At 31.5% G+C, this 22,798-nt stretch overlaps 1 protein-coding gene across 1 annotated transcript in view; it reads right to left on the bottom strand.

Moving 5' to 3' along the window:
* The window catches only part of LOC149423964 (arylsulfatase B-like), a 95,957-nt gene that overhangs the window by 61,332 nt on the left and 11,827 nt on the right, over positions 1 to 22,798 (bottom strand). Inside the window, exon 2 of the mRNA XM_089632207.1 lies at positions 11,101 to 11,227. Coding sequence (XP_089488333.1) covers positions 11,101 to 11,227 — 127 coding nt within the window. The remainder of the gene's footprint in view (positions 1 to 11,100; positions 11,228 to 22,798) is intronic.

Genomic DNA, 22,798 nt, shown 5'->3' with positions numbered 1-22,798 from the left:
TCCCCCCTCCTTCCACTTCTTTTTTCCAATTGTAATCTATATTTAATTTTTGACTTCGGTGTATACTTCGTTCATGAAACATGTATTGGTTGTATATAATAAAGTGAAGTTAAAAAAGTTATTTGTTTTTTAATAAAATAAAGTTTAATCGGATAACATTATTTTATCTATTTCCATTGTATATCAATGCATACGTACATAATAAAATGTAAACATTATATTTATTTATTAATTGGACAATTTGCATGGCGCCGCTTTTGTGAGATATCACCTCAGGGGCGCTATATTGTAATAATCTACCTTTATATATAGATTTTTACTCTCCTGATGAAGGTGTATATATAATCTAACTTTAAACTTTATTAGATACAGTAACAGTTTTAGGAAAAGAATTACCACCAGTTGGAGTAAAATTCACACCTTTTAATTAAACCGACTGCTAATCACATTGCACAATTACCCTCCTTTTATCCATAAACACGGGTACAATTAATCAATATGTAATAATGTATTATTTCAGTCAACTTTGTTGTAACTATCTTTAATTGTTGTGACAAACTATACGATATTGATTCAACTTATAGACATTGACGGTTGTAACACATATTTAAGCACTGCAAGTCTCCTATGAGCAAATTATATTAGGTACCATAACAGTTAATATCAGTTGTAGACATGTAGTCAATAATAGTGTTTCATTTGAAATAATCCATCACAAATACGTAAAATTTCATTTATTCAAACAACTGTCATTCTTATTATGCCTAAATTGAGCATGTTATTATTCATTAACTCCTTCCTGTTCCGTGTTTTAAGAATATATACTCACCCTCTCTCTGTGAATGACCTAATATCTATCTATTAAATGTAACTGTTGTTAATATCACTTAAACTGGGCGCAGCCCAAGCAAGTGCCGCCCGCAGGGCCTAGCAGCAAAAACCCGCGGAGCGGGTTTTTAACTGCTAGTTAGGATTATTGCTGTATGCATTTGTTTATTGTTTTTATTTTTTTTCTTGCTTATTTATGATTTTGTTTTAATATTTTTTTATGGTAATTAACTTTCTTCTTTAGTTTTGTACTGCTTTATGCGAGTGTTTTATAACGTTCCTGGATTGCTACGTAGCGAGACATATAAATTAATAGTAAAAATGATGTTAGATAAAAATGTAAATAACTGAAATAATGTTTTAGCTGCCACTGGCATTTAGCGACCAATGGATTAAGTAATTTGATATCCGTTTCTATTACAGCTAACTCAGAACATTATTTAATACAAATAGAGTAAATGCAGAGAAATTTTCAATGAATAAAACAAAAGCACATCGGTATAAGTAAACAAAATAAAACATATCGTTATAACATTGAAATTTTTTAAATCCTTAATTTTTCATTAATACAATATCTTATATAATTTGACAATGCGGGCCTCAGTGGGTACTTTAACCTAGTTGTGATTAAGTAGGCACATATTTGTTGGAAATTATTATTGATTTTCTAAAAAAATGTTATGTTATGTTATCAGGTGATGTTATTAATGTTTCCAGTATATATAATAAGATAAAACGCAAGACTGTACCAAAATAATTTTAATGTTTTAATTTATTTTCAAACATAAATTATTTATTATGTTCATAATTCTGATGTAACGGTTTTATCGTGTTCGTAGATAATTGTTTTTACATGGGTGCTAACTGACCGGAGCTACCAGTGAATCAAGGAAATCCACATTTTTAGGATTCTGTGAAGTTCATTAATATTAGTGGAGGAGTTGGAAGAAGACAAATTATATTTTGGAGGTAGCTATTCAAATCTGGTTACAAAACAATATAAAAAAAACGTTCTGATGCCTACCGAATGGTTGTCTTTCACCAGGACGTTACTAAAAGTATTTCCACTCTGGAACGTAGTAATGAAATCACAAATAGTATTTACTTCTAAACTCATATGCGTGCGAAAAGTATGAATGCAAAAGTCAAATACTAAATTTATTTTACAAAATTAACAAAAATAAAACTCTGTCAAGATATATAAATTTTTGCTATCAACAGATCGCCTTCATCTACAAATTTATCACCATTCCTTGGATCACTAGACTCCATACTACTTCAAGAACGAAACATTAGGAACCTGTTCATCATTGGGGACATCAACATTAACATACTGGATACCGAGAGACACCATCCACATGCACAGGATTATCAATTACTTCTCCTCTCACATGGGATATCTGCCGCAATAAGTGAACCAACTAGAATAGAACATAAAATTATTAAATAAACTCTCACGAAAACTTGCACTTACCAAAATGCAATGACAAAAACGAACACAAATATTCCACAATCATACATCAATCCACCATAACTGATCATTACACTTTAACCCTTAACATTCATTAAAAAAAATCAATCTTGGAATTAACATATTATAGATTATGAAAAAATCATAGTAGGTTTTATATATATATATATATATATATATATATAAAACCTACTATGATTTTTATATTTATATATATAAAATCACTACCAACTAAAACCTGGAATTATTATATAAATCTTAAGATCTAAATGTTGCTTGAAAAATATTTACTGAACACCTTCAATTAAAAATACAAAACCACACTTCAATAAAAACTCACATGGAATCCACACAAAAAAAATATCATAAAAGCTTGGATTAAAACTACTACTACTTAAGTGCATAAGAAAAGGGAAAAAATTCCACCAACAAGTAAACTACAGTTCTTATGACCTTTTCCTGAAACTATCGTACAAAAACTATAGAAACTTCTGCTCTAATCTTACTAAATCAGCTAAACAAAATTAATACAGAACTAAAGTAAAAGATTCCAAAAATAATCCAAAACTTATCTGGAAAATAATTAAAGAAATCACCTACACAAACCAAAACAAAACAAACCCATTAGAAGAAATCGACACTGACAACGGTATACTCTCGCTCTACAAAAATATACATCAACTAGTAAACTACACAATTTTTTTGGAAAAGACTCGAATAAAACGAACAAAAACTTACCATGCCTCAAAACTTTAACTCGAACACAAACAAATAGTTAATTTTTCAAAGGAAGAAGTAAAGTAAAAAATTAAGTACTTAAAATCAAACCAATGATAATAATCGCAAAAATTATTTGGGTTCAGAAAAAATTTGGAACATACTACGCCATAGCCTTAGTAATTGAACATATTAATCATTCTTTAGAAATACATAAAAAATACATTGGCATAGTTCCACGTCCTTTCTTAAGTCTTCAACACAATAAAAACTAGAAAATAGAAAGCAAACAGTAAAACCTAACAACATGACCAATGACCATCGAGCTTATTGATGTCGAATTCGGGGTGCGTCAAGGAAGTATTCTGGGTCCAATCCTCTTCTTAATTTACTTTGATGACCTTTGCCACACAGAATGTGAAGGCGAAATCATAAGTTTTGCGTGTGAAACAGTTCTTCTGATAAATGGAAATAATTGGGCAGAAACTTATAAGAAGACACACGAAACAGAATCAAAAAATATCTAGACTACCATTCACGTACACTTAAAGAGGAACAGCTGCGCGATCTTCTCCATAAAATGCTAAAATTTTGGATTTCAAAACGAGTAATTATTGAAGTGAAACTTCTTTACGCTCGTTATGCATTTTCGAGGACCGGAGTAAAACCGACTCATGACCGTCACTAAAAACCGTGATCATTTCGCTATAGGAGCCTAGCTAATATTATATACCTAGTTAAGGTCACTCTCCAAACTCAGCTTCGCGGTCTAGAGGCAGAGCGCCCGACTCTCGTCGTGAAGAACCGAGGTTCGATCCCCGCTTTAAGTAATTTTTTTTCTTTTTGTGATTTTTTTAATACGAGGAAAAGTGATAAAATGCTCTCGTGCTGCGACTTTTAGATATTTTGAGTATATGATATTTTGGTCGAAATATAGCTTACAAATCGAGCCGGTAGAGTCGATCGGTATTTTGATTAATTATTTTTATTTTGAATCATTAAAATTACCAATCAAGGCCGATAACGCGACTAATTACCCTCGCAGACGTGCGTGACAAGTTTTTTTAGTAAAAAAACACAGCCGTAAGTGAGTTTTTCAAAATTTAGAAATTTTTTTCAAATTCAGACTCCATACGGGTATGAGACTGTTAAAACACGATAGATCTTTTCCAAAACGGACAAATATACGGAAATATTTTGAAAAACGACAGATATGACTTCACACTGCCGATATATCTTCGATTCGACCCTATATAAAGCGTTAACGAGACGTTATGTGATAGTAGTACACGTTGTATACGCGGATCTCATCGCGCGAGATACCTTTCCTCGCGGTCTAGAGGCAGAGCGTTCGACACTCGTTATGCAGGACCCGGGTTCGAATCCCATATTTTTATAACTTTTAATTTTTTTATCACATGCTACTTATAAATATGTCAATATTAAGAATCTAGTTAAACATTCATTTGTTAACAACACGCCTATAAATAAATTTATGCTTTTTAAAACTATAATGTACAGCATTCTGAATAATAATAATGTGAAATGAAAAGAGAGAGAGAAGAATACTAAAAGTTTCACTTCCGTCGTGCGTAGGCTTGCCACACACTGTTTTTTATTTTTATTTCTTGTTATCAAATTTGATTTGGAAATTTTTAAATTTTTGGTTTTAATTTTATGTATTAAATTATACTTTATATATTCAATTATATATTTTTATTTTATATATTCAGTTGCATTATTCTATTATTTACTAGACAGGTTATTATTACACTGTAGTGATTACCTGCAGAACTTGTTTACTATATTATTATTATAAAGTGTGACAGCTGTTTCACCCTCTGAAGGCATTGTAAAACTATCAGGAAAGTCAGGACAGTTTGATAATTTATTCATTTATTAGTAAGAAACTAACAGCTTTTACATAATATATAATGATAAATATAAATATACAAGAACTGAAGTCAAGCCACAGAAGTTTCTTTCATTGGAAATGAAGTTTTAATATCTTAAAATTAATTTTGTGTTAAAGGAAGGGGAGAGGAAGAAGAAAATAGGAAGAGGATAGGAGATGCTGCCGATACATTCCATTCTCTCATATTAATAATCGATCGTACGCACGATATTTCTTTAGGTTAATACCAAAAATGTCAATGCTGTAAAATTTTGTATTATATTGTGCACATATAAGAGGAATTTTGGAATTTTTTCGAATATTTGTTCTACACGAGGGTAAATAAAATAAATCAGATTGTCTGGTTAATCTAGACGGAATATGAAGATTCATTAAATTGGTAAGTTCTGGTGAGTCCAGACCATTATTTAGGATTTTAAACAATAAGATTTAATCAAAAATTAGACGTTGTGTTTGGAGGGAGTTGAAATTATGAAATTTAAAGGATTCGGTATAATTTGAGAAGTGTAAGTTTAGTTTATAATTTATAGGTTTAAATTTTTTTTTTTGAATTCTATCTGTTCTTTCAATATGGGCTTGGTATAAAGGAGTCCAGATCGGTGTACAGTGTACAGTGTTCCAAGTGCGGGCGAATATGTAAGGTGTAAAGGGAATATAGAGTGTTTATGTTGTGGAAGGGTTTTGCTATGCGAATTATAAATCACAGCATTTTATTGGCTTTGTTAATGATTTCATCAGTGTGTTGGATAAAGTTTAATTTAAGATCCTGTGTTACCCCAAGGTCCTTGATATATTTTATTTCATTGATGTTTGTACCGTTTAGTATGTATATAAAGGAAATTTTATTTTTATTACGTGTAAATGTTAATTTACTGCATTTTCCGATGTTAATAACAAGTTTGTTTAATTCGCAAGAGACAAAAAGACGATTGAGGTCCTCTTGAAGTTTAATGCAGTCATTGATTGATTTAATAACTCAGTATATTTTTATCATCTGCATATGCTAAGGTAATTAGCATATAAAAAACATTTGTGAATATTGTATATATACACATTAAATAATACTGGGCCTAAATGAGAACCTCGAGGTACACCGGAGGGCACAGAAAAGAAGCTGGACTTGGTTCCCTCAACTAAGACACTTTGAAGTCTACTCCAAAGGTATGAAATGAGCCACTGGAGTAAGTCACCATGGATGCCTAATTGTTTTAATTTTTGAATTAGAATGAAATGGTTTACCTTATCGAAGGCCTTAGAGTAATCAGTGTAGATTACATCTATTTGGTTTCTATTGTCCATATTGCACGTTAAATATTCCGTAAAATTTACCAAGTTTGTTAGTACTGATCTTTTTTGAAGAAATCCGTGTTGTTGGTTTTGTATATTACGAACAATTGTTGTGTAAATTTGATAGTAGACAATGCGCTCAAAAAGTTTACTAAATACCGTGAGTATTGAGATTAGGCGGTAATTTTCAGTGATAATTTTTGAGCCTGTTTTATGCATAGAGATTATAATAGCTTCTTTAAACTTTGTGGGAAATTTACCTTATTTTAGTGACATTATAAATATGTTAGTTAAAGAGTAAGAAAGATTTTCGGCAAATTTTTTTATGCCTTCAGAGGGCAAAACAGCTATCACACGTAATAATAATTACACAGCAAAACTTGTTTAATAATAAACTGTTTTTACTAAATTTAATAATAATGCTTTTGAATATTTAAAAGAAATCTCAAAATTATTTTTTTAAATCACAAGATAAACTAAATATCTAGAACAATTTTTTTTTGTTTTTAATTAGAAAATATAGGTAATTAAAGAATTCAACTTTTTGCGATTTTAGAGCAAACTTCTAAATTTTTTTGAAAGTTAATGATAATTATTAAAAAATAATCTTTCCCAAACTAATTAATTAATTGATTAATATATTTTTTTTTATCTATCTATACATTGTAGGTTTTTTATATTGCATATATACATTAAAAAAAAAAACGTTCTAAAAGGCGTTTCTCGTGTCGGAGTTTTAAAGTTTATACACGATAAATTTCTGTTTTATTAATTAAATTAAAACCCATAAGAATAGTTTTCTTAACAATATTATTATTAATTTAATATTCCATTCTATTTGCATAGTAAAAAAGGAAAGATAATTTTTTTAGAAATTACACACAAATCACAAATATTTGACAAACTAGCCTCTAAAATCTTAAAAATCGCTTTTTTTAATAATTGCTCATATTTTATAATTTGAAAGACAAATAAATAAAGTAGCACATATTTGTACTAGATTTTTGCTACACCTTTTGACTAAAAAAAAATAAATATTCAGTTTGGTAGGTAGATTCAAATTTAAATTTTGTTTGAAAAAGACCGTGCAACCCTTCTCATTAATGCTAATTCACAATTCATCACATTCAAAGTAGAAAATAAATGAAAAACTGAATTTAAAAAATTTACTGCTCCCATCACTTAATTGAGCATTGTAATAATTGTCCCCATTTGGAAAACGTTGAACATGTTACTCATCTAGGTGTAAAAATTGATAAAAAATTTAAATGTACTGACATATTAACTTTTTTGTTGTTTGTTTTTGGGGTGTTATGCCGTGTTGCGCTAACTCCTTCTTTAGCCGACGTTTCGGACAGCGTTGCAGTGTCCATCATCAGGGCAGATCCGGTAGATCACTGCAACGCTGTCCGAAACGTCGGCTAAAGAAGGAGTTAGCGCAACACGGCATAACACCCCAAAAAACAAACAACAAAAATGCTTTTGGCCGTGAGAATCTAAAAACTTACCTGACATATTAACTATTTAAATAATAACATTTAAAAAAAGTAATTTTTTCAAAACCTCTGTAAAAAAGACTAAGGATAGGTTGTTTTATAGAATTTGAACAATTCATAAAATGTCAACGTTCATTTGCGAGTTCTGTAAATGTCCTTCTCAAGTTCTGTTATTATATCATTATAAGCCAGTTGACTTGACAGAAAATGAAAATTAACTTTGAAATTTGACGAATTTTTAAAATTCTCTGAAGCAAACCGTCCTTAAAAGATCTACATTATGAACATAAAAATCTTAGATAAAACCAACATTATTATATACTCAGCCTTGGTAATGCCATTTGAAAATGATAAATCTCATGGCATTGTAAATGATTATGCAATCAAAACCTACTTATGTCGCTTATTACTATTTAGGTAAGTACTATTAAATCCACAAACAAAGAAGGGCGATTGAGACGGTGTGCCGAGGAGCAACGAGTCAATGAAAACAGACAAAAATGCGAACATTTTCTAATTGCGGGGAGAAATCTTTATCTTAAGATAACTAATTTGGTGGTGTACCTACCAATTGTTAAACCACCTAACAATGGAAATAAGTAACACGTTTTGGCGTTGTATTCTCTAGGAAATAAAGGTATTTGTAAATATTTGAGCGAGGTTGTTGGCAATACGTAGGTTTCCGTTTTGTATATTCAAGTACTTTTTTCAACAGGGCATTTACACGGACCACGGAACATATCGCGGATATGCTAATTCTAAAGCAAATCTACCAACATTTAAAACATACATTGGTCATATTTTTTCTTCACCGAAAGAACTAAACTTGTGTGTTATGCAAGCAATGATACATGATACAATGGAATTGCTAATTAAGCGTAATTAGTAAGTTTTTTCAAATAATTAAGGTATGAGGATATATCCAAATAACCGAAGCGTTTTGGAATTGTCGTTAAAAATAATACAACTCTTTTAATAATTCAGAAGGATATTCGGATTGTTACGTAGATAAATATTCACTATTTAACCTTAAATTCAACAGTCATAAAAATAGTCAGGTAAAAAACTAGACTGTTTTAAGAATTTCTATTGGAAGTAAGAAACCTCAAAAGCCATTCTTGTAATTTAAAGAAAAGTTCTTCGAATAACTTACTCAACTATTCATGGCTATTAGAAATATTCTATTTAAATCTAAATAAGCTTATGCAATTTGTAACTCTTTACTAGAATCTGCATCCCTCGGTTGGGACAGATGTACCAAAACAATACTAGATCCCTTAGAAAAATCAAAAATCACTTCTAAGGGTCTTCCCTAAAAACCATTTAGGTTCCCCAGTGATGTATTATTATTCGAAGAGATATGAGTTCTTGAAGTAATGCAACTATAAATAATAAAAATTATATTACTTACAAAAAAACATCGTCACCACTACCCTTCCATTGACCATCTTCACGACACCCGTCATGCAGAGAGGAATCCAGTAATTCCACCTACTACTAAGACAACCCTTGCTCAAAAACAATACTCTTACTTAGGGCCAAACATGTCCAACCTCACACCTAATACATGGAAATCGAAAAGTGCAAGTATTCTGCGTAAATTGGTTAACTTCTGGACTTCTGGGAGAGTCGAGAGCGAATATATGCTAAGTTATGATACTAGCTAGCTCTCTCTCTGGTTTCAATCCTGGGATTGGTTTGCAGCAATTTCATCTAATCTCCTCTTCCATTCTTCCCTGTCTTGTGCGGCTCTTTTGACTTCTGCATATGATGAGCAGCGCACGTCCACCAGCAGGTCCTCCAGGTACTCTCGGCGTGGGCGTCCCCTAGAGTTGGTCCCCTCGGTCATACCCTCCATTATGACATGCAAGAGGCCTTCTTGTCGTATAACATGGCCGATCCATCTTGCACGCCTTTCGGACAAGGTCCTGAGCAGGTGTCTTCCTCCTTCGATTCTTTGGAGAACCTCCTCATTTGTAATATGGTCTTTCCAGGAAATTCCTAACAGTCTTCTATAGGACCACATCTCAAAAGCCTTTAGTCTCCGTGTATCTCTTTCGGATAGGCACCATGTTTCGCAGCCGTACATCAAGATACTCCATACATAGGTCTTGATGAGGAGTATTCTCAGTTTTAGGTCTATATTATTCGATTCTATTATTTTCGACCTTTTATTGAATGCAAGCCTAGCCTGATGTATACGGCTGTCAACCTCGCTCTTAGACCGACCGTCCCATGTTATTTTGCTCCCGAGGTAGACAAACTCCTTGGTGTTCTTTAGTGGAACTCCTGCCATCTCTACTCTCATCTGGTGTTGCGTTCGGCCTACAGTCAGCAGTCAATATCAGTCTAGCTAGCTAAGTTACAGATAAACAGCAAATGTTTAATACATTCATATAATTATTTAAAAAATTTGGTCTCTAGATCTAGTATTCCCACTACGCTTCACAAACTCAAAAAATATGTACTATAAACACGTTTCAAATCATTAAAAATAATAATTCTTAAAAAATATTATTTGCTTATCTCTTATATTGTAAACATGGAAATAATTTCCACAATGTTATGAATTATGATTTCTCTAATGAATTTATTGTTATGTATTTCTGTTACATTACCTAGTTAAGAATTAAACCTATCGATTTCTACCTTTCCATGAAAAGTTGAAAAACAATTTTAAAAACTCTGCACGGAGAAAAACAAGTAATGCTAATTTATCAAAAATCTCTTCAAATTATTGTTAATCCGGTTGGAAAGGGGACTGCAGGCCGTTTCCTGATAAACTTTTAGCAAATTCCTAATATATCGGAACACGTGTTCATGCACCTGCATTTGATTTGATAATATACGATGAGAAAATATGGAAATATTAGAATTTTTACGAAAACATGTTCCGAAGTCATGATAAAAATATGATATTTTTACTAAAAGTTTATTAGAAAACCTACCAATTCATTCGTTTAAGGGCCTGCAACCCTGTTTTTAGCCGGATTACGAATAATTTTAAGAGATTCCTTATAAATTATGAAATATTCCACTTAAGTAATTTTTCGTTCTATAATAGTGTGTTTTCTGTCCAGTTTTTGATTTTGCAAGATAGTTATTATTTTTTTAAAGTGTAGTTCACATTGGTTTAAAATTTTGATCCGTTCAATCATTCAATCCTCATTTCATCATAATATTGACCGTGATTTTTTTTGGGTTATTATGCCATGTTGCGCGTTGACTGCATCTTTAGCCAACGTTTCGGACAGCAGATGTGCAGATTGTGGTTAAGTGTGTGTTTATGTAAATAAAAGTGACCCAAAGTAGTTAAATATTTTAGTGTCGTGTGATTATATGTTAATTTGGTTTACACAAATAAATAAAATAAAATGTGTACATACCAAGTCATCTGCTATAATAAATACGATATGTGGCTGCCCGGAAATTGTGGATACGGCATCTCCGAGAGATGCTGCGAGCGTAGCAAATACAAGGAATCCGAGGGCTTCTCGGATAACCATCTTATTTCTGTAAATAATAATAAATACAGTATTAATTAGATCAATCATGAACGTCAGTACAATTGTAAATCGTTTTTGTTTAAACATTTAAAAACAAACATTAATACCAGCAACTAATTACGATGACACATTCACTTGACAGAGGTAAATTGAAATACGAGTTTAATCTGGAACCAACATTACCTAAATACCCTACTATTGAATTTGTTATCATTCAAACTTTGACTAAATGCCTTTTTCGATATGGCAATATGGAAACCCACCATTTATCTCTCTCTTTCTATATTTTATTATGTAATTGAAAAATATTAATAAAAATTTTGAAAAATCAATTGAAAAATATTAATAAAAATTTTTGCAGTTCCTTTAATCGATTTTTTAATATATTTTTGACTATCTTAATTTATTTAGAAACCAACAGATTTTTTTAGATCTGTAAATAATGATCTCATTAACAATATAAATAAAAAACTAATGACAGATTTTCACATAAACATCAACTTACAACAAAAAAAAACTAGGGTCCAGTATTTTTTTTCTAAAATATTTAAAAAAATTCAAAATCGTTAATATTAAATAAATAATAAAATAAGATATAAGAACACATAAATGTCAATATTTAAAAACAAATTAATCCATTCTTCCTACAGTAGCAACAGTAATCACTAATATATACCTTCAACTAAACTGAAAAAATGTTTATAACATTAGTGGCATGCAACTGAATAGAATTCATAACAACAACATGATAACTTGCAGCATGTTAATGTTTTATTTGTACCCTGGTGTTGCTTGTGTTAAGCGAAACCGGTAGGTCTTATTAAATGGAATAAATTCAGTGGTTACAAACAATGTTATAATTTATTTAATTAATAAGTAAAACCGCAAAGTGACAGTTTTCTACCAAAATATTATTCACGATTAACTGAAAACCACCAACTGTCTTAGCAGTATCCACATTACAGTTCTTAATAGACGTAATTTGAGGAGTCATAATCATTCCATCTTGAATTGTTCAAACAAAATATTGCTAATTTCAATCAACTGTCTCGAATGTGTCTTTTGTACAATGCTATTGAAAGTATATGCCATATGGACATCAATATAAACAGTATTGCATAAAAAAAACTAAGTTGCGTTTACTATTATGTAATTAATAATAGTGGCGTTATCAGAAATTCTGGGATTAACTACCATATGTATTTATCACTGTCCAGAATAATAATGGAGGGAAATAATTACTTCTTCAAACACAGCAAACTTATTTTGTATCGAGTCAGTGGACATCTTCAATTATTATAAAAAATATAAAAAGGGTCAGTAATATAAAAGAAAAGAAAAATAAAATCTTTATTTTTTACCATTCATATGTAAAAGTCTCTAAAAGAGGCTTTAAAAAATAAATAAATTAATTATTTCTTATAGAAACCATTGATTTACTTTGCACAACGCTTTTAAAGAGGTTGATCACAAAAATGGTCTAAAATAGGAAGGGATTAATGATATTATTTTTATAAGAGATAGTAATAATACTTAATATGTACAAAATTATTACGTTTTATGTGAAAAATATGTCACGTTAAAACTAATATTTAATAACAAACAATAGGAACCATCAACATTGTGTTAATTACGTTCTTCGCAATCGCGCGTTCACCTTGATTGTTATCCAACTAATTTGCTATGCCAAATAGGGACAAAACGTCTGGAGCTGATAAAAAACGTATTCTCTTTTGTGTACATACATAAGCAGAGAAGAATAATACCACACATAATCTCCTTGTTTGCTATTCCGTTTGTCCTACATTCTCGGTGGCAAAATACAGTCCAGCAAAATGAATAAAGCCGCGGATAACATTCAATTTGGACGGCGGGTATGGGTACCTCCGCCCCGGGAAACATTTATTCAATAACCGAAACCTAGGTCTGCCGTAGGTCACCAATAGTAGTTTGCTACGTTTGGTGATACACAAGAGGTACCCTAGTTCATGGTGGTCTTGGTGGCTTAGATGATTTATTTTCCTCAGGGCCAAAGAAAAAAAATTAAAATATGGGAGTATTGAATTTTTTTCGCTTGGCCAAAAAAAAGATGTTCGCTTAGCTGCCAACAAATCTACGCTTTGAAACGTGACACGCATCAATTTTTTCGAATGATTTGATTGATGTTTATTGAAATGGTGAATAGTATACAAAAAAAACATTTATGAGCATCATTTACCGGATATTTTTACGTAAATACCGCACAAGAGTTCCAACTGTCTGCAGCTAGTAAAACAATGCCATCCTTGGGGTATGTTGCGAGTCTGTGGGTAGGATGAGGGGAAGGTGATGGGGAAAAAGAAGGTGGGGAAGTAACTGGCTAATCAGATCTGGTCAGCAAACCCGGCTAAAGCCATTTCAGATAATGTTGATCTTTCACCAAGGCAATACTGAGTATCTTCTACTATGCGACGTACGGCAGATATATATTATATTATTTTAAGCGAATTCATTTTATAGTAAAACAAACAAATTGAGTAATTAAAATTTACATGCGCACGCCGGAATTGCTAGTCGATTCTTCCCCCATTACTAATATTGATTTCAATAATATTCAATTATCATTTAACATACTATAGCATATTACGTGTTTTCGATAGACAGGCATTATTTACAGATTAATTAAGTGAATTTAGAAAAATCATAAATATTATCTAAATTGGACGGATGGGTGTTTCGTAAAAACGTGTTTTTGTATTGCTAATCGTCGCCACGTGACAAACATAATTAATGACACCGGTAATGATTACATTTTAATATGAAATATTATTTTAAGAAGATATGTTGTGAAACTACATTGTTAAATATGAAACTAGATTATAATAATAATGTCACAATAGACATTCCATGCTATTAGTTGACGGGGTCAAAGGTTCACTTTAAATCATCGTCTCATACATACTCTCTCGTATTCCGATTTTTTACAAAGATCTTCTGAGACCGTCGGACTTCTTTCATCCACTTGCGCGTCCGTAGCTTTCTCCGTCCGTCAGATATCCTAACCTAACCTAACATATTAACAACATGTACTAACATTTTTCACAGTGCTTACTTCGACCTTTCTTACGGATTTCCTAATTCTTCCTATGATTTGTTTTATCAATTTGTATCCCGTCTTTGCCAGTTTTATGCATAATGGACGTTTTACACGATACCTTTTTTCATACCGAACCCCAATAGAAACTATTTCGGAACTGTGAAAAATATTTGCTTTATTAGAGAAGAAAAAAATATTTTGGAACGATCACATTAAGATCATATGAAAGCATCTGCCATTTGCCTATACCGTTACCTCTATAATAATTTGTTATCCTTAGTGCTATGCATAAAAAAACTTGTCTTATAAACATTAGTTTATTAGAAAAAAAAATAGATATTTGACAAGTCGACAATTTCACCAACCAGGTGAGAAATTTAGCATTAACAAAGCCTTTCCTACAAAACAAAGTTGGTTGTTTACAGGTGAAATAAATATTAAGAGCACTAATTGTTGATTGAAATACTAGTACATTTTGAATTATTTGGCGTGTTGGAAATAAGCCGAAGTAGGTTAGTGGTCTCAGAGCACCTTACCGGACATTAGAAGGCCCGGGTACAATTCCCGTAGGCGGCATTTATTTTTAATCGGGAGAAATTTTCAATTTGTATGGATATTTCAAGCAATTAATTATTGATTATAATTTTTCTTTTATCCTTTGTGCTATGCATAAAAAACCTTATCTTATAAGAATTATTTTATCATTAAAAATATAAATTATCAATATTTTAAATATAAAACAAAATAAACATGCATCTTTTCCACATAATATAATTTTACGCAAAACATGAGTGAATGTCGATAGATATTAAATTTTTTAAATTTATTTTTTAATTTTTTTTTATTTTAGCGACTATATAAAATAATTGTTACATACAAAATATAATGGTGAAATTAAGTATAAAATATTGTATTTCTTAGTCCTCCTCACTAGGGGGTCCTGTGCCGAGGCGGACTAAAGTTATTTAAATATGGTTTATTTGTCTTCTATGTCGTTTTTAGTGTCTTCTATGTCGTTTTTAGTGTCTTCTATATCGTTTTTAGTGTTTTCATTAGGGTTTTTTCATTGACCTCTTTCAGCCATATTTTTATTAATGATTTGTATTCATTAGGATTTTTTATTAGTTTTATGTCTTGGGGAAGGATGTTATGGAGTTTTGTTGCAAAGTATGTATAGTTTCTTTGTCCGAATGTGGTTTTATAACTTGGAATATTTTTTATATCATTTTTGTTCGATCTAGTGTTATGCATACACAGTCTAGTAGAGGATTTGTTATTTTTGAAGAGCTTCAATAATATATTTTTGGCATATATTTGCTGTACATTTGGTACGTCAAAGGAATTGAATATTTCAATTGAAGGCGTTCTAATTGGTACTTTCAATATGGTCTTTATGATTCCTTTTTGAATCGTATTCAGGTTGTGTAGGTACGTATGTGTAGCAGATCCCCATCCTATGATTCCATATTCAATTCGAGAATGACATAATGCGTAGTAGACCTTTTTCATATCCTTTTTATTTAATACGTTTCTTAGATTTTTAAAGAAATATATAAGGCTTGTGAGTTTTTCCGTAATACCTTTGATGTGTAGGTCCCATCTAAGATTTTCGTCGATTATTACTCCGAGATATTTTATGTTTTGTGTTTTTTCGATGACGGGGCAGTAACATTGTATATTATTTCCATGGCATTCGTGTAGTTTTAGTTCTAGTGATTTTATTGGTTGGCTCCTTGCGTTTATTGAAAATGTTATATATTTTGTTTTGCTTATATTAAGGGTAAGCGAGTTGATTTTAAGCCAATTTTGAAGTGCACTAAGCCCCTTTTCAGCCTCATTAAATGTATCCGTCCAATTTTCTTCTTGAAATAATAAAACAGTATCATCAGCAAAACTGATTATGTTTCCTTTAATGGTAAGGTTAGTTAAATCGTTGATATAGATAATGAATAGGATCGGTCCCAGTACACTTCCTTGAGGGACGCCATAGTTTAAAGATAGTAGTTTGCTCTTTTGTTTGCCAATTTGTACTTGTTGTTCTCGCCCTGTTATATATGACTCTAATAAGTTCATTGTTGTTTCGGCCATTCCTATTTTTTTTAGCTTAGTTAGTAATATTTTATGGTCTATTGTGTCAAAAGCTTTTTGAAGATCTATGAATAAAGCCAAACACTTTTTCCCTTCATCTATGTTTTTTATGGCTATGCTTGTTAGATTTTCTATGGCATCATTGGTGCTTAGATTTTCCCTAAAGCCATATTGGGATGGTGATAATAATTTGTTTTGTTCAAGAAAATGAACAATTTGCTTCTTCATTACAGTTTCCAAGATTTTTGAAAAGGAGCTTAAGAGACTTATGGGTCGGTAGTTATATATATCCTTTTTGTTACCACTTTTATGTATAGGTATAACTGTTGCTTTTTTAAGGCATGAGGGGAATACATTTGTAGATATAGACAGATTGACCAAGTATGTCAAAGGGAAGGTCAGTTCATTTTGGAGTTGTTTTATTGTTTTATTTGAGATTATATCATTTCCCGATGATTTATTAACATTGAGGGATACAATTGCGTTTCTGATTTCAGTATTGGTTACATTAGTTAACTTTAATTTATCTGTCTGGTTCATACTTTCCTTTTCTTCTGGTAAAGTGCTAGTTTTTGGATGTCTGATTTGCTTTGCCAATTTTGACCCTATATTTGTAAAAAAATCGTTTACGTATTCGAGAATTTTGTCCGGATGTTTTTCGAAAGAGATTTGGGTATTTTCAATTGTTAGTTCATCTATGCTTTTGTTATGGGATGATTTTGCACTTGTAATTTCATTAATGATCTTCCATAATTTGCGTGGGTCATTGTTACATTCGTCTATTTTTTTCTTATAATAATTTTCTTTGACATTGCGTACAACATTTTTGCAAATATTTCTGTATCTTTTATAATATCGTTGTATAAAAATATCACAAGGATTTAAACTAACTTTCCTGTGTAGTTCATCTCTTTTTCTAATGCAATTTATAACGCTTTGGGTTATCCATGGTTTATAATAATATCCGCCATTTTAAACTGTACAAAAATCGGTGCCAAATAAAACGTGTCTTATTTTTCATCCCTAATCTATATCGTGAAAAGACGACCCACATGGAACCTGGACGAAAAAATCATCGTTTAAGGCTATGCCATACGTCGTGTGACATTTTGAATCAAGCCGCTAGCCGCGTGAGACAGCATGACCGAGACGTATAAAAAGGCATGTCTGCTGTAACTTGTCCTCTTTTCAATAATATCAAGCTCTTATATTGTTCACTTGTACCAATACTTGTACTACCTGAATAAAAACGCATTGTAACGGAGTACCCACATTCTTTCATTAAGAAGAAATCTGGATGATTTTATTATTTATTATTACACGTAGAATTTATAAATTATCATTTAAAAACGAATAAAACACCATCACATTAAAACACATCGTTTGGTTGGTACGACTGAATCTGCTGACACTTTCTGACAACACAACCAGTCTACGTGAGTAATACATACATATATGGTCTACAATATCTTTCATGGTAAAGCAGGTTTTTAAACACCGTAAAAAGCGGGTAATCTTAAAAATAAAAATAAAAAACGTCTCGGCTCCCATACAAAATATAGTGACGGTTGCAAAAAAAACATGATTTTTGAGACTGTTGACTGGTGACGTCAGAGGTCATTTCCATAGATTTAGTGTGTTTTTGGTAGAAAAAAATGAAAACATCGAAAATGATTTTATCTCTTAGAACTATGTAAAACGGTAAAAAATATAATGGTACTTAGTTAGAATGTCATTATTGATTTAAAAAAGTACGAGAGTTCCTTATTAAACGTTATATTGCACAAAAAAGCTAGCCCATTGAGTTCATCGCATTAATTGTGTAATATCTGAATCTACGTGTTACATGATTTAGGATATAAAACACATTTCAGATCACCTATCCGAGAATCGAATCTTCCACAGTTCAATAATCTAGGATAACCAACACATATATATATAATTCAAAGATAAAATTCCGCGCCTGCCAAAATACGAGAATAGTTATAACAGGTGAAATAAATTAATATTTGTATAATTTTGCATGTCCGCAACTATGTGAGAAATGGAATCCCCCAGTTGGTATGTGTTCCCACGACCTCGTCTCCCAAAGACCCGGATTTTGGCACTGGGAGATTAATTTACTCGCATTAAAAAAAAAAAACTAGATTAATCTGAATTTAATTTATGTTTTGACGTGGTGGGTGATTAATCTAATTACAATAGTTTTTAACATAAAAAATGGGATTTTCTGCAATTTATGGTTTTTAGTTATATTCACTCTAGAGGACTTTTAATAAATCAATTTATATTTATATTTTTTTGAATTAATTATATTTCATGTTCCCAACAAGTGGGTTGTTTCACGGAATTTGAATAATTATTTCGAGTTTTGTGGAAGTTCTGTTTTTATATCACTATGGGCAAGTTTTTACATATAACTGAAATAATAATGGAAGTTGAATAGAACATTCAAAGAACTTGAAAGTTTACTTTTAACTTTGATTTATTTTTCAATTTCTGTGAAATAACTGGCTTTTATGGTAATTATGTAAACCTTAGATTTATTCAATAGGCCTAAATATTTATTTTATCAGTCGCTACCAAAATTTCCTCAATAATCTTTGGTAAGTAGGTACTTAAATAAGTACCTAATTAATTATAAACCACATTACATTAACCCCACACAGGAGGCCCCCAGGAAAATAATTTCCCTAAGGGCAAATATCATCTTTTGAAATGCTGTGTGGAGGGTCTTTTTAAGAATACGAAAGAAAGGAAGTTCTGGGAAGGTAAAAGGTATAAGGGTTGACAGGAATCTAGTCTACGTAGCAAATTATTTGGCATGACCTATGGCAGAAGTGTTGGTCATCCAATAAATGGTTCCCGGGGCGACGGTACTCAAACCCGCCTCCTAAATTATTATTATTATTTTTTTTTATTTATTGTCAATTTTTTTGATACATACAGGTACAAATTTATTTATACAAAATATAAGGAGTAACAAAAAAATCCCACAAAGGCGAAGCCTGTGAGTGGGCATTATAAGGTAAAAATTAAAACAGTGGTGGTTATATTATCTATGGTTTAAATGAAAAAGAGATATGAATAAATAAAATAAATAAATCATATGGTACATTTGGTTATTTTAATAAAAAAACAGTTTAAAGGAAGTTAAACTTTTTTTTTAAATTTAGATGGTAACATATTATCATATATAGGTATCATATTTGTATAACTTATAGAAAAAATTCTCTCACTTCCAGATACTTTTTTACCCAGCTTTTGACATTTATTTTATACGAGTTTAGGTTTTGGCACATCTTGATGGAACACGGCAAGGAATTAAACAATTTTGGGCCAATATAGTTAATGTGTCTTTGGTCTAGCCTAGTTTTGCAGTGAGGCACTGTGTACATGCATATGTTGTGTCTCTGGCTAGAACGATTTGGATTTTTACAGAAATTATAAGGATCATGATCATGTTATAATATATGTTATTTTATTGCATATTTTCAGGTTTTGAAGAGATTAGTTCAACCGTTTAGTAGCCACGTGTACAAATGCGTTGGTGGTTTAATCGTTCAACATTGCACTAGTAACATTTTCCCCTTTTAATGAAATTTTATGGTTTTCAAACAATGTCAGGTCATTCTTAACCTAGGAATGTTAATCTTTCATTTCAAAAGAAAAAGAAAATATTCAATTCTGATAGGAGGGTGCATCATTAATCAATTACATCACTGATATTAACCTTAATTGTAGACAGAGTGTGCTGTACGGGGAGAAAAAAATTCCTAAAACAATTTAACCCCTTTCAGAAAATTGACCCAAATGATCATTTCAAAGTGACCAAACCCTGGGCGAAACATGCGGGCGAATCAAACAAACTTTCACTTCAAGTCGTCCTAGCGCTCCTACATAAAAGGGTTATTTTCAAATATTTGCATGAGTTTAACCGCAAAGCATTCTTTAACGTCGAGAAAAACATTTGTTGGTGTTCGATGAGAACAAAGGATGATTGACACAGCCATCCGAAAGTACATAATGTCTTATCAGAAACATACAAGTTTTGACCGTTTAGATTGGAAATAGTGCCACGGTAGCCAACAATAGTGTCGGTCACATCGATCGTCGATCGCTTGCGGTAATATCTAGAATACGAAACTGATGGTGTACCGGTGTACCCAAGTTTTCGCACATTTCGGAACACCTCCGAAATCTTCACTGGCTGAAGTGTCCTGAATGAATCCAGTACAAGCTATGCTGGATGGTGTTTAAAGCTATCAACTAAATGGCGCCACCGTATATTTCTGAGCCATGCATTCCGGAAATTACTGGTCTAAGGCAGAAAACTCTCAGATCAGCCACATCATCTGCAATTGGAAGGTTGAAAGAGCCTAAGCGAAATCCGAACACTAAGTTTGGTGATCGTGCATTCGGAGTATCCGGCCCTAAAGCTTGGAATAAACTTCCTATGGAATTGAGATGTATAACCAGCCCAACAGAATTTAGATCCAAATTAAAAACTCACCTTTTCGGACACTCATTTCCATAAATCCGTCATTCTATCCAAATATTGGATTTTTTTCCTTTTTTTATACCGTAATTGATGATTCACACACGTACATTCTCTAGCGAGGACAATGTCAGCGGGAATATAACACGTCAATCGGTTTAATTGTTGACAGAAGAATCATTTAAATGCGTTAAAGATGGACGATTAATTTCATTCATTCGTTTAAGATATATTTCCAGCTAATAATAAAAACTAATTTTAAAAACATCCTAATATAATAAAACTTCCTTCTTCTTCTGGCACTTGTAAAATTAGATTGTTTATGTTAATTTTAGTTATAAGTTTCTACATATGTAAATATATATTTTATTAAGATAGTAGTTATAGGCCTTAGTCGTAAGTCTCTAGATATAAGTCTCAGACGTAAGTCACTAGTTTTAACTCAGTAGTTCTAGTATTGACTATTTAAGAAATGTATTTGTACAGCGCCCCTGAGGTGAATTCTCACGAAAACGGCGCTATATAAATTGGCCAAATATTATTATAATTTGTGAATTAATGAAGAGGTGTAGTGCCACGCAATTCGCAACGCGCCGCATACGAGTGCAGCTCCTCAGGGGTACCTCGCGTCGTCGGTCGACCGATTGTACGCATGGCTTTTTCCAACCTTAAGCTGAAGGAAACTATTTTGCTCACATATTTCGAAAATCGAATAAAAATAAAATTTAGTATAATTTTTTTTTTTTATTAAATAAATAAAATGAAAATACTTAGCTTTAAGTCACTTTATTGATATATTTTACTAACAACCGGTTTCGCTGCCTCCGTACCATCATTAGGACTGTTATAAAGTTTTATTTTACTGTTTTAAAATTTTATAATAGCCCTGATGAAGGTACGGAGGTATCGAAACCGGTAGACAGTAAAATATATCAATAAAGTGACTTAAAACCAAGTATTTTCGTTTCATTTATTTAAAATGTCAAGTCACAATTTGTTTGCTTTTGATTTTTTTTATTTTTTATTTAGATGTCTAAGGCTTATTTAAAAAAAATGTACTAACGAAGGTATCGGACAAAAAAAAATCTTTATGTTTGGAAGTTTGTTTTTATGTCGCTATAAAAGATATGCGTGACATAAACACGTCGTTGTATAACAAGAATGGAATCGTCGTGTGGTTGGTATTACCCACTTTGGTAATTATTATTACAATTTATGTAGTATTACGTATTATATTATTATCATGTATTATTAAGTACTACGGATAATGTTACGATTAATGTTTCAGATTCCCATGAAGTGTCTGGAAGCCTGTTTAAGCTTCACATAACAACTCTTATTTACTGAAAATGTTACTAATTCACAATCAATTTTAAACATAAATAATTCGCTTAAATTGTATCAAACAGTTGTCTGTACTTCAACAGAGTTTACCCATATCAAAATATTATCTTTTTTTAAATGAGGGATTTTAAATAGGGGATTTTTTTGTACATTCTCCATAATAAATGCAATAATAGAGACCAGTAGTTACTCTTATGTATCTACACATAATCATTAAAAAAACTTAATTCTATTGAGAATTCCTCTAATTTTCGGGAGGGTACACGAGGAAAAAAAATATCGCTGATTTATTTTAATATGTCAAAAAATGGGATTTCAGGCCGTTTTCTATTAAACTTTTAGTACGTTCCTAATATATCGGAACACAAGTTACACCTGCATTTGTCCTGATAATAAATACACAATGACAAAATGCGAAAACATTATAATTTTTATCAACAATTGTGCCGACAGTAGCTAACCAGTTGTGTATACAGGGTGTCTGGAGGTAAAGTGCGGTAACTTCGAAGGTGATTGATTGTACATGATGGTAGAAGTAAAAAAGATGAAGAACTTTTTTAGAAATTCCAATG

Source organism: Hesperophylax consimilis, chromosome 5 (assembly GCF_061612785.1).
Source record: "Hesperophylax consimilis isolate HC1 chromosome 5, BYU_Hcon_1.0, whole genome shotgun sequence".
Taxonomy (NCBI): Eukaryota; Metazoa; Arthropoda; class Insecta; order Trichoptera; family Limnephilidae; genus Hesperophylax; species Hesperophylax consimilis.
This window is presented reverse-complemented; position numbering and strand designations above follow the sequence as displayed.